Source organism: Lissotriton vulgaris, chromosome 10, assembly GCF_964263255.1.
Source record: "Lissotriton vulgaris chromosome 10, aLisVul1.2, whole genome shotgun sequence".
In the NCBI taxonomy this organism is placed as follows: Eukaryota; Metazoa; Chordata; class Amphibia; order Caudata; family Salamandridae; genus Lissotriton; species Lissotriton vulgaris.
In genome coordinates, this window is record NC_141698.1 from 844,543,935 (window position 1) to 844,557,400 (window position 13,466).

At 40.8% G+C, this 13,466-nt stretch overlaps 1 protein-coding gene across 1 annotated transcript in view; it reads left to right on the forward strand.

Moving 5' to 3' along the window:
- CUBN (cubilin) overlaps positions 1-13,466 on the forward strand; it is a 1,372,460-nt gene that overhangs the window by 156,200 nt on the left and 1,202,794 nt on the right. The window contains exons 11-12 of the mRNA XM_086941783.1: positions 2,052-2,176; positions 3,752-3,938. Of these exons, the coding sequence (XP_086797909.1) occupies positions 2,052-2,176; positions 3,752-3,938 (312 nt within the window). The remainder of the gene's footprint in view (positions 1-2,051; positions 2,177-3,751; positions 3,939-13,466) is intronic.

Genomic DNA, 13,466 nt, shown 5'->3' on the forward strand with positions numbered 1-13,466 from the left:
ATTAAGTCGTATTGACTACTGTAATGGCTTGTTAGCATCTGCCAACGAAGGAGTACTGGATAGACTCCAAGTAGTTCAGAATGCTGCTGCCAGACTGGTCCTAAATGCTCCCCCAGAACTTCTTCAAAGCCCCTTCTGACCAAGCTTCACTGGCTGTCTATCCATCAGAGGATTACATTTAAGGTCTGCTGTATTGTCCATAAAGGAATCAATGGTTTAGGGCCCTCATATTTAGCAGAAATTTTTTCTTATGCTCCCATGAGGTGTCTACGATCTAGTAATCAGCTGCTTTTGAAGGTGCCTAGGATAAAAAAGGCAAGACAGGGTGGTAAAGCACTGTCTGTCATTGGTCCTACGCTCTGGAATGATCTCCCCCTTTCTCTCAGACAATGCGTGAACCATTCCAGCTTCAGAAGTAAATTGAAAACTTTTCTGTTTCTGGGCTGATCTGAATTTCTGGTCTTTTACTTCTTAGGCATTTTTGACCCTTTGTGATTATCTTTTTTCTTCCTGTTATTCCTCTTTTCTCTCTTTGTGCTTTCTGTCATGGTCTTTCGTATGCATTACTACCATTTAAGAAGGCTCCACAGCGCAGAGATACTCCCTTGTGGAGTCCATTCCAGCGCTTTATAAACCCGCTTAATAATAATAATAATAATTAAACCTTTGATTACTTTTTAAATGCCTCTGTGTTTTTTTGGAAATATAGGTAATAGGTATTTAAAGTAATACAGAGTAAAAATGATGCCAACCATATGTGGCTTCGATATGTGGTGGTTTGCAAGAAAGAAAATCAAGTACCCAATAGCACATCACAAACATAAATAGAAAAAACATAAATGAAATGAAAGGAGAAACCAAAACAGAGATTAGTACACCAGCAGTAGCACAGAGGTGGACTTCTTTTAAGTGGATATGCAGAAGCAATGTGTCGTCATTCTCGGTGAAGACACACAGTGGTGAAGTGTATATCTATCTATCTATCTATCTATCTATCTATCTATCTATCTATCTATCTATCTATCTATCTATCTATCTATCTATCTATCTATCTATCTATCTATCTATCTATCTATCTATCTATCTATCTATCTATCTATCTATCTATCTATCTATCTATCTATCTATCTATCGAACTATCTATCTATCTATCTATCTATCTATCTATCTATCTATCTATCTATCTATCTATCTATCTATCTATTTGTCTGTCTGTCTGTCTGTCTGTCTGTCTGTCTCTCTGTCTGTCTTTCTGTCTGTCTATCTATCTTCCCTTCCTTCTTTTCTTCTGGATTTTTTTTAGAATACTCAAGGCTTGTGAGACTGCTAAATCTATGTCAAAGCTAGACATAAATGAATGGAAAAAGAGCTTTCACTTGGCCAAAAAATATTAATCAAATGCATTGCTTCTGGTAACGGTTAATTCAGACGCCATAGGCCAGGGATTTCAAGTTGTGCAGCAGAACATGTTGCCCACACAGGGTGATAATAGAGTGATATCTATTATGTTCTAATTATTAAGTGACTGGGTACAGAAATGAATGTTTATGCACACCTCTTTCGAACGCTATCCACTTTTCTGTCAAGGAAACGATTCACAATTATTCATCGATGAAATTTATAGAAATGTAAACATATTCAGAAATATGAAGCAGGAAAATATAACTTTAGTAGTTTTGCAGTAAATACTTAAGGATAATTTAAAAAATAAATGGTGTTTTAATAAAAATGACATTTGATATTATAAATTAAAATATTGATTTCACCATAGGAATTAAACAATATTCAGCATCCAAATACATTTTCCTCTTTAATGTTAATGCTACGTTTTGTAAATTTGATGCTGTGCATTGTACATGAGTGGAAAGCATGCACTCAATGAGTAGATGATTTTAAATATTAAAAGTGCAAACGTTTTGATTTCATTTTTAGGAGTATTTCTTTATCGTATTTTGTATAGATTGATAACAAATATAAATAAATAGTGTAACAGAACATTGGATTTAAGGTCACATAGTCACATACCACTTATTTTTGCTAATGTCCAATAGGAAATCCAATACCTACCTGTGTCTGTCTACCTGGGCTTACTGGAAATGGATTTGGACCGAGTGGCTGCGTTCCAGTGAGCGATATCTGCCAACTCCAAAACCCATGTGTGAATGGACAGTGCATGGTAAGTTTTTGATTCAGTGTAATATAAAAGAAGGCTTTCTTCAGTTTGTTGTTGTAGTCAGCGACCCGCCTTCTTTATAGGTCTTGTGCCTGTAAATGTTATATGGAAGGGGCTCTTTTACAGGCTCTTGTGCTAGAAGCGGGCCTATGGAGGAAGCCGGCTTACCTAGTGACTATCAAGTGCCCAAAAACGGTCCCTAATTCCTAGATTGGTTCTTAGGGACCAATTCAAATGTACTCCTAGTTGCAGGAGAAGATGCTCTATTTGTTGAGTAGTATTCTGGGCTCAGTAGAGATACATTTTAGTAACGTTTAGGAAGTAAGAATGATTGAGCAAAATGTGCAAAATAATTGGAATGCACTGTCTAGTAAAGAGTTCCACCCTTCAAATTCCCATTTGTAAAAGCATTTCAGCATGCCACCGAAAAGCCAGCTGGGTGGAGTACACCAGATGAGTGGAGATGGCTTAACTGGTTATTGTAGCTTTGCCCATATTGCTCTCACATATAAACTCATAACGAAACTTCAACAAGTCCGGATGCAAGGGCCTAGTCTGCGCTTCAACCTTCAAAGGTGTGCTGGCCCAGCACGTTTCTTGATATGTAACTACTGGTTTTCAGTAGAGATGAGGATAAAATGTAAGCTCTTGCTCATCATGCACAATGCGCACTGGAGCAGACGGTCAGGATACTACCAATAACTAACAATAAATTATGCACCAACAAGAGGTCTGCAATCAATAAATTCCCATAAGTTCATCCAGCCTGGATTCATCAAGTGACAAAGGCCAAAACTGTGTTACTTTCATAAATCTGTTCTTGAGTTTAATTTTGAGTTTTGTAGAATTTAGAGATTCATGTCAAAAGCCCCCGACTTACAAACCAATTCATTGAAATGAAATAAATACACACCAACCACAATAATTTGAGCTTAGCCTGGCTACCCCGACAAACTACTCCATGGAGCAGAAATACAATAAAGAACAAAAATCATAATTAATATTTATGGAAAAATGTGAATCTTTAACAAATTCTATGAGGTACTTTTAGAAGAAATCAATGAGGAAAAGCCAGCCCTCCTTCACCTACAAAACGGGACAGTATGGCACTCTCAGCTGCTCAGTTCTGCTTTTTTCACACAAGAATGGAGAGCCGGAGTCCTTTGGGTCCCTATCACATCTGCTTATGGGATACTGAGGCAGCTGTTACCTCCCTGAATTACCAGCCATTTCCAGTGTTCTTCTAGTGTGAACATTTGACATCTTCTGGTGTCCTAAGGTTATGTGGCAGAGTATAATGTGCTTGTCCTAAGATCAAGCACGTGTATTTCTTTAGTACATGAAGCAAGTAAGACACTAAAAATGTCTCTAGGCCTTACCAAAAATAGTCGAAAAGTTAATAAATGTTCTAGATTGTTTTTAACTAAGCAATATGAGCCTATCTCTTGTATAATTGTACAATATTTTAGCATGCTCAATTGTAGACATTCATGAATTCTCCTTTAAAAAGGTGATTTCATTTATGCTTTCTGTTCCATTATCTAAAAAGATGTTTATCTATGTTTATTTTGCGTTTAGGCTACCATATCCAGTTACATATGTCAGTGTGATCCTGGATGGACCGGCACTAACTGTACTGAAAACATCAATGAATGTGCCAGCAACCCTTGTCAAAATGGCGGACGCTGTATCGATGGCGTTAATGGCTACTCCTGCAACTGTACCAGCACGTGGACAGGGCCACAGTGCCAGACTCCTCAACAAGGTATGCTTTTTGAATACTGTATTTAATACTTAAGGAAAGTCTCTCCCATGTAATATGTGTTTGCCCAGTTTCAAAAATTCTAAGATGTTTCTGGTTGAAACCTCTGTCTTGTAAACTTGGCATAAGACAATGTAATACAGCTGTATGCTCATGACTGGTGTGAACCCACAGCTATCAGCTAGATTTGTTAAATTCCTCTAAGAAGCTCTACAGCAACTGCATTTCCTGTCGAAGAGTTTTTAACTACCTACCCCGTCAAAGAGTCACCCATTTTTAGTTCGACTATACATGGTTCCTGGACTTTGGCTTTATTTTTCAAACACCTGTCGATATTGCAGGCAAGAGGGATTCTCGTAGGAAGTTGTACTTGCATTATAGACTTTCTATGTAAGTATTAGACCAGCCACAGTACTAATTTCTAATGCTAACTGCCTGTGTCCTGTAGCCAGTATTAATTGGCTGGAGCAGCCAAGACTTGTCATGTGCTGAAGTTGATTATTAGACTCCAGCCAAAATGCAGTCTTTTTAATAGGCTGCTGTGGCATTCCATCTAAATAATGACAGAAACGATGGTTCTGCCATTGGACACGCTGCAGAGACGCTGTTTTTCTTGGTGCAGTTTACTCACAGTAATTTATCACTAAACATTTTCTCTTTATAGTTCTCGTGGTAGTCCACAAACCTTTTGTGTAAGAAGTAGGTTATTATACGTTCTTTATTTGACAAACCTTCTGTGTATGGAGTAGGTTGTTATGTTTGCTTTATTTAATGACCCTTTTTAGGTCGAAGCCTGCATTGCAGGGCATGGCCCTGCTGTAGGCAAAGACCTATTGTGAACAGGGCGATTACAGTACTGCGTGAAACCACGCCCCCTTTTTCCATTGGCAGGCCTCTGGAAACGGAGGCCTGCCATTGGAAAAAGCTCCTGTTTAGCAGATTTTTCTGCTCTGGATTCCACCTCTCGAGGACTCCATGACCTGCCTTACGGTAGCACGACAATATTTTCAGAAATATTGCCTTGGCAACCATGAGGCAGGGCAGGGAGTCCTGGAGGGGCGGAATTCAGTATCCGTTTCTGCCCCTTTTTTTTATTTTAGTTTTGTTTGTGCCGTCATTCCAGCACGTTCCTGGGCGGTGGAGGAGGTAGGGTAGAAACGGTGCTTGTTTTTTTTAGTTGTCTGTTCTCTTTCCACACAAGTCTTCATTGGTTTATCATTCCTCATCACGGCTTATTACCTACTGTTTTTTCTTTTGGAAGATCACAGGCTTAGGATGCAACTTACGAAGCATGCGTTTTTTGTACTCTTATATGCGGAGGTTTGTGTCCAAATTGATATACAGTAGAGTCTGTATGTAACCTTACGTGTGGAGGTTTGCGTTCACAGTTGGATTTAATAAAGTTTTGTTAATGCGGAGAGCCCTTAATAGTCTTGAGGTTGATATATCTTTAAAAAGTAAGCACGCACTCACGTACGTTATGACGTCAGCGCAATTCGAGAGGGCGGCGGCGTTTCGGCGGTCGGTTCTTTTATCCTTCAGTAAGCACCACATCACAAGAGTGTTGCACATTAAAATAAGATGCAGTGTGTTTTTGTCACTTTTGAATGAAAGGTCAGTGTTTTAATACAAGGGACTCTTGCTATTTTGTTTCACTTACAAGCAACGTAGACATTGACACTGACGTTAGTGTAATTTAAGAGAGAGGCAGCTTTTTGGCGGTCGTTTCTTTCTTCCTTCGGTAAGCATCACATCACAAGATTGTTGCATATTTATACAAGATACAGTGTATTATCATCAATTTTGAATGAAAGGTTAGTGTTTTTAACAGGGCATTCACGCTCTTTTTTTAGTTACGAGCTACGTAGATATTGACACTGGTAAGCTTATGTTTTCTCCTTATGCTCACTTCCTAAGCTTCGTAGCAGAACGCACGTTCATGAAACAACTTGTTTCATTTTATTGACAGTGAAACTTCAAGAGGTTCACTGTTTGACTCGTTGGTAAGACCCTAGCGGCACCTAGTACGCTCGTCCTGGCAGTCACTTCACTGAATTCGGCAGGCGTTGCCCACGGTACGCCTTCACCTTGTTCACCTCACAATTAACCTCAATATTTTGCACTTGCTCTAGAAGATCTTACGTTGCATTTCACAATTCCTGTTGTTTCAAAAAGAACATTGAGACTCTCCGTTGTGTCGTGGGTATGTGTTGAACCACCTAACGCAGCATGACACATTCTATTTTCACTTTTCTACGCTGCATGTTGCCGACACTTTTCTTTGATCTTGATGAACACCCTCGTTACACATTATATCAGGGTAACGCATTTTCAACTACGCTCCATTTCTCTGTGGTCACGCAGGGTATGGTTGTTGAGTCGACCTCCGCAGAAATCGCCTTTTGGTTTTTAGCAGACTTTACTTTTGCTCACTGTCTTTTCCTTTTCTTATCACACAAGCCAATGACTGTGCAAATCCTAGTGTTATCATGTGACTGTTTCTCCATAAATACATTTTGTGACATCTCTGGTTATTCTGGACTTTTGTTGTAGTTCCACACGGAAGGAACTGAATGCCAACATTTCATTACTGAATTGAAAGTACCCCTGAAGAAGGGTTTCTATAACCCAAAATGCATTGGGAATTTCTTCGCCTTTGAACTTTTGATTTCACATGTAATTTGATGGGAATTCATGTTTTTTGTATGTCTTGAAAATAATTGTATGAGCAGACAACGGTCAGTTGCATCTTTTCATTTTTAGGTCGCAGCCTGCATTGCAGGGCATGGCCCTGCTGCAGGCAAAGAGATATTGTGAGCAGGGGATTTCAGTATGGCCTGAAGCCACTCCCTTTTTTTCCATTGGCAGGCCCCTGGAAACGGAGGCCTGCCATTGGAAAAAGCTCCTGTTTAGCAGATTTGTCTGCTCTGGATCTCGCCTCTCGAGGTCTCCATGACCTGCCTTACGATAGCACGACAATATTTTTAGAAATATTGCCTTGGCAACCATGAGGCAGGTCAGGGAGTCCTGGAGGGACGGGATTCAGTATCCTGTTCCCGCCCCTTTTTTTATTTTGTGTCCGTGCGTTGCCTCGTTCTCCTTGCTGGAAGATCAGGAAGGAGGCATTGTAGTGGATGGACCCTCCTTGTTTTATTATGGAGAAAGTGCAATGTAAACGTGCGTCTGCCGTTACGCAATGGCAAGAGCTTGTTTTACCCGCCCCTCAACCCGTGCGGACTGCTGGCTCGCTCTGCGCCCTCACTCCGAGAGAACAGGAACAGGAAGAAGAGGCTGAATCTGGAGCTGAGGAACAGGCAGCCCAGGGAGGTTAGGCAGCCGTACGACGTGGGGTGTTTGGGGGAGAGGGCCGCCAAGGTGACTGGACGGAGATGCGCCAGGTGAGGGAGGTGACCAGCACCTGCAGCTAAACTCAAGCAGGCTGTCTTCAATGGCTTCCGCCGGCAACAGAACAAGCGCTTTCACTTAATTTTCAGCTGCGTTTCATCACAGCATGGCAGCTCCTTGCGAAGGTCGCGTGCCTTTCTTTGTTTCCGTCATGGCTCCCGCAGCTAAAACAAAGTAGGCTGCCATAAATGGCTTCTGCACGCTGCTGGCAACAATCAAGCTCTTTAACGTTTAATTTACAGAGCTTCATAGCGGATGAGCTGAGCGCCGAGCAGAAGAAGCATCAGCTCGCCTTGCTTTCTACTTCCGCTTGTAAATTCGGCTGCCCTGTGCTACAGCACCGTATCTAAAAGCACAAAGTAAGACGCTCTGGTCTGCGCTAATCACAATACAGTTCTGCTAATTCCAACGCTGGTTATTAACATGGAGCACTTCTTAGAAGGGCCTGCGCCTTTAAACCCTGGCACGCCGCCCACTTTCATTGCAGACCCTTTATCTTACAGCCAAGAGGTCTGACTGGAGCTGTACGGAGCAGGGAAGATTCCTGGGGGAGTGCCCTTGCTGCTCGTGTTGACTGACCGTGCTTGTTATGAACTGTGAATGTGTGCGTGTCTGCGTGCGTGTACATATGTGAATGTCTGCATGTTTTCACGTGCCAATGTGTAGGTAAACCTGTGTGGATGCGCGCCTTCATATATATGCATGTTTCTGTGGGGGTGTGTAAGCACATGCTTGTGTGTTTTCATGTGCCTCCGCTTGTGTAAGCTTTTGTCTGTTTATTGGTGTGTCTCTGCATTTGATCCCACCCACTACCCACCTCGAGATGTTATCTTTCAGAGTTGTTAGCTGATCAGCAGTGCTGGCTACTGTCTCCGACAATCATGAGCAAAAAACACTGAGAAATGCCCATTCACACAATCGGAGAAAAAAAATCACATGACGTCAAATAAATTAGCAAGAAACATCCATATAAAAATCTCACGGTCAAGAAATAAACACACAATCAGAAAAAAAATCTTAGAACCGAGAAACAAATGCAAAACAATGAAATAATAAGAGAGACGGTTAAGAGAAACGGGCACAAACAGAATCCAATGTAAAATCAGAGTAACAGTCACAAAGGAATCCATTAGAAAAGCACCAAAAGAGTCACATACAAGCAGCCAGACCCGCTTATAAACACTTTCTAAATCAGGCACAATTCGGATACATCATATTTAACCCAGTCACTTCCGCCAACCTGTCCCTGAAAGTGGGTTATCCAAGGCCTAGATGTACAACTGCGGACTGTTAGGCTGCTGCAGCAGGCGCAGTAACCCACTGAGCTATTTCACCTCCCCAGGGGTTATGGCAGACAAAGCACGGTGACTACACTAGTGTAAATGCAATAGGTTTCGCATTTAAACTTTTTTTTAGCAATTGCCATATTAAATTACAATGCGTTTTATTTATGTTTTACAAAAGAAAACAAAAAACAATGTCATTTACAATGTCAATAGCTCAAAATAATGTCAGTGCGAGACCTATTGCATTGTAAATGCTTGTTATCTTATGTGGCCGTTATCGCACCTTGCGCGTTAGTGGCTCTGGATACTTACGGAGTTGAGTGCTGATGCATATATCTCCGGGTTATGCAATGAATTGTCTGTCGTACCGCTTTATTTGTTTTAGCTAGATTGCTGTTTTCTATATTTCTATGTGATGGTTTCAAATAACTTGACACCATAAAATTAAATCTATCTTCTCTGGGTATTTATCCACTGTCTGATGATTTTGTAGTCACTCGCGAAGGAGCACAACCTATGTACTGCTGGAAAAGTGTGAGGAAAAAGGCAGGGCATCAACAGTTCCATTGCCAGGGCACTACATTGTGCTAGCTCTACATGACAGGATTTACAGAGCCTTCTACAGAGTATTCACTTATAAATCTCATTTTGATCCGGAATAAAACCTCTGCATGAAGATGTATCATGAGTTATATTTTCTTCATTAATTGGCTAATTATTTATCCTCTATTAAGTTTGGGAAAAAGCTCCATGGTCCATGATTACTGATTCAAAAATGAAAAGTTTAAATGTTAAGGGAAATTACCAACCTGGTCAAATCAGAATTGGAACGTGACAAAGTTCAAAATGTAGTTCTATTTGGCCAAGTTTCCTTTCTTAATACCTAGAAGTTGGTGGTGACAAGGCATGGACAATTTTCTGGTGTTCCTTCTGAGCCTTCTAGTTTGTCCCAAATCCTGAATTATGACAGTGACCAATAGTGATCGTTTCATAGGGAACACATTGATAAATAGGCATGATAGGATATTAATGGTCAGTTCTTGACAGCTGACATTCTGAATTGAGGAGAATTTGGTAAACATCTGTCCATCAACAATTTTCTAAAGTCATTATTTCCTCAATTCTGACTGAGTTCTATTCCAAATATCTCATGGAGCAAAGATGCTCTTTGCATAAAGGGCCAATTTAGCAATTTAGCATTCTTTTGTAGGAAAGCAGGTACTTATTCAAGCTCACCAGTTATATTTCTGAAAGTCACTAAAACAAAGTTAGTAGAGAACTAACTGCATTTACATGTTGCAAAACAACAACGGGCTGCAACATTCAAGTTACCTCATTTGAACAAGAAAACAATCAATTGACAACCAAATAAAATGCATCCTCTTAAAATGTAATTTAATGAATTGGTATGAAAGCCCAGATAGCTCTCAAATCAGAATATTTAGTTATCATTTTGGGGTAGCCTAGTAGTGGCATTGAAGAATCAGTGTAGGGACATCATACCTCCTCTAATGTTTGTCATGAAACTGAACCTGGTGATCTTGGGCATTGATCAGAGTTAAGCAAGTGATCGGGAAGAAGTGATAATAAGCAAGAATGAATAGAAGGTTTGTTATAGCGTGATACATTAGACTATGAGATGATTAGGTGACTTGTACAAAACTTAAAATGGCGATCCAGACTTTCCTGACTACATACAATTATGAATTTAATAGAAAATAATCTGTCATGGGAAAATATTGTGTATTTCATATTTAGTGAGTAGGAGGCATCACTTTTACATTCATATGTGGATACTGTATGTGTAAGGCATGGGTATAGTGAAGTAGGATGGATTGCCTAAAGGTCATAGGGACGAGCCTTCATGACAGAAAAATGTCCTGGCTCCCGAGAGTTCTGATGGTCGAGGATCACATCACCAGAGTTGTCTTAATTCCAGTGGGAGCTGTAACAGCAGTTACTGCCTCCATTGGCATTACAAAATTTACTTTCACCCAGAGTTTTCTGACGCCAATAGCAGCTGAAAACGGCAGTGAAAGTGTGGCTCAAAATTAACCATTTCCAGTGGATCGGAGCCAGGAATAACTGATCCCATACACTAATTCCTTAGTTCTTACTGAATTCGCACGGTCCAACTAATAATAGAATAGATTTTCCCTAGCTCCAGTGTTACAAGTAATTCTAGTATTGGCAACACTGCGGCGGGGAGCCACTAATGAAGGCCTGAGAGTCTCAAGATCAATATCATTGTATGGTTCTTGTGTCTAGGGACCAAGATTTCTCTTTGTTTGTGTAAAGGAGTAATGTGGAGGATGTACCTGCCTTTAGGTCTTTCCTGACAAGGTCGTGGATTAGGTGGTCCTCAGAGGTGGAGGCACAGATGTATGCCATCTTCTGTTTATAGAATCTATGTATGCAAATCTGATGGCAAGCTGGGGACCTTGAGGCACAGTGCCCTTTTAAATTATTTTTGGCTTTTCTTTTGTTGTGATCATTATGTGGATGATTAATACAGCTGCTATTATGCTTGGCGATTGAAGATTTGCATGTGTGTTTTTTAATTGTTCAACACTGCAGCCTTGTTATAGTTCTTTTTAAGTGAAAGTGATATTGCTGACCTATTGATTCCATAGGCAGGTAACATTTCCAACATTGTATAATGTGATAATTAATACAATGGCATGGGCTTTGTATGTTCAATTTGCCAGCACTTTGAGATTCCTGGCTACATTTCTGGGCTTTAGGGTGCATTTGCTCGATTGCCTATCACAAGTATTTCATTCAACTCTTGGAGTGATTGAGGCAACTCCAAAAAAAGAGCTCAGCAAATAGTGCAAAATTACCTTTCAAGCACCGTGTTGCTCATTTCTCCTTCACATGCCCCTTTGGTGATATCAGGACTCCTGCTTGCAAACCTTTTGCCAACCCAATAATATTTTTAGGACTCCCCTCCGCAGCGCACATGCGCTGCAGAGGAAAGAGACCTTTAGCCATTGGTAGAGCTTTCCAGTCTAAAACGTGCACGCGTTGCTTTGCTTCCAAAGGCAACACGTGCACGTCTGGGTATTCACTTGCGGGAGCGAGCAGCTGGCGCCAAATGTTATCAATTATCAGGGCGCCAGCCCCTCGCTCCCGTGAGGGAATCGCACCGGCCCCCTCCTCTCTCCCCTCCCCCCTGCTGCCATCGAAGGCGGCGCATACTTGTTAATTGAGCAGTGGTTGTTGCACCAATTCGCAAGAGCCCGCAACCACTTCTGGTAGTGCAGAGTTTTGCAGCTGAGGATGTTTTCGAGTCCAGAATCTTGTGTTGACAGAAAAAAAACATGTCTGTCACCTGTCTCTTATAATACCATCACCAGGCTAAGGTCTACGTCTAAAGTCTGGATATAAATAAAAGCCTCTGCAAATTAACCCTTGAGTGTTTCGGAGGCCTATTCCTGTCTCTTTTGAAACCCAGCACCGCAGCATGCTGTCCAGTCAGCAGCTGAGTCAATGACATGGAAAAAGGGACAGTCATTCGGTCATGCGGTTTGACTGAGAACAGACTCTGGGTAGTTCAAATGAAATGTCACATTCCAAGAGGCCCTGGGATGACTGCTCTGAGTGTCACTTCATGCAAGCCTGTTTAACAATCCCGGCCTAAATTAGGAAAGCCCCATGCCGTGTAGCGCCATTGTGATGGCCGTATAACTTTGGAGTTCAGATCACCCGAGCACTTCAGTTGATGTTTCTAAATGGGTAAAGTGTTTGTCCGGGTCTGGCCATTAGAAGAGCTCTGAGGGAAAAGACTGCTCGGCTGTCGCGTTGCTGCTCTACAAGGAGTGCAGTGAAGCAGTTGAAAGTTCAGACTTTCTATTTTAAAAGAGAAGAGTAAGGGGTTTTGAATATTAAAAAGGGCAGTGCCCCTGCTCCAGGAGACAAACGGAGTAACATTATATCGGTAAGAGATTTGCAGTGGACTCTTCATAAACCAGAAAGTTGAGGACATTTCTTTGGCAAGCTGTTAACTTGTCATTTTATATTACAGGGGCATTTTGCATTCAGGAGTATTTTATGAAGCTGCCAGTAGACAGGCTCATCAATAGTCCAAGAACTCCTTACTGATTTATAGGAAATTGAAAAGGTCATCTCAAGATTTTGTCTTTCATAAAACCGTATTGCTGTATGATTCCATATAATGGCTGTTTGAGCGAAAGAGGTTTGGCAGGAAGCGGGCTTCGCGTATCCTGCATTTCTAACTGCTAATTACAGAGGGATATTTTTCTTCGTGAACATCTCCCTGTGAAATATATCCCAGATTTTTTCATGGGTGAAGTGACGGCCCACTTCGCAGTATAGACCTCCTGCAATGTCAATAAAGGAAGTTCTCAACCTTTCACTACCCCAGACATTTTGGTAAATTGACACCAATAATTTGCACTTGAATAAATCTGATGCAAATATTTCAACAACAACGTGAAAGGAAGGAAACACCTATGTATTTTGTGGATTTGCAGAAGGAGAGACATCCCCTACTTAGGTCAGCTGTCTCCTTCTGGCACTACTTATTTTGTCTAGGAGTGAAGGTTCGAGACAGTTTGTCACGACCTGTCCTGGAACACAGCACTATCAAATTATACTGTCTTTTCACATTCCAAACAAAATGGTACATTAATTAATCAAATAAACCAAAAATATTCATCATCTTTTAGTCATTGAATACTTGTATTTCTTTTATTTTCAATCAGATATTCAAACAATTGTTAAAGAGCATGATCCAAATGATTTAAATGTTGATTATACAGTCATTCCTTCATGGCTTATCATTACAATCACAATCAAATTGAACAGTTCGATTGTA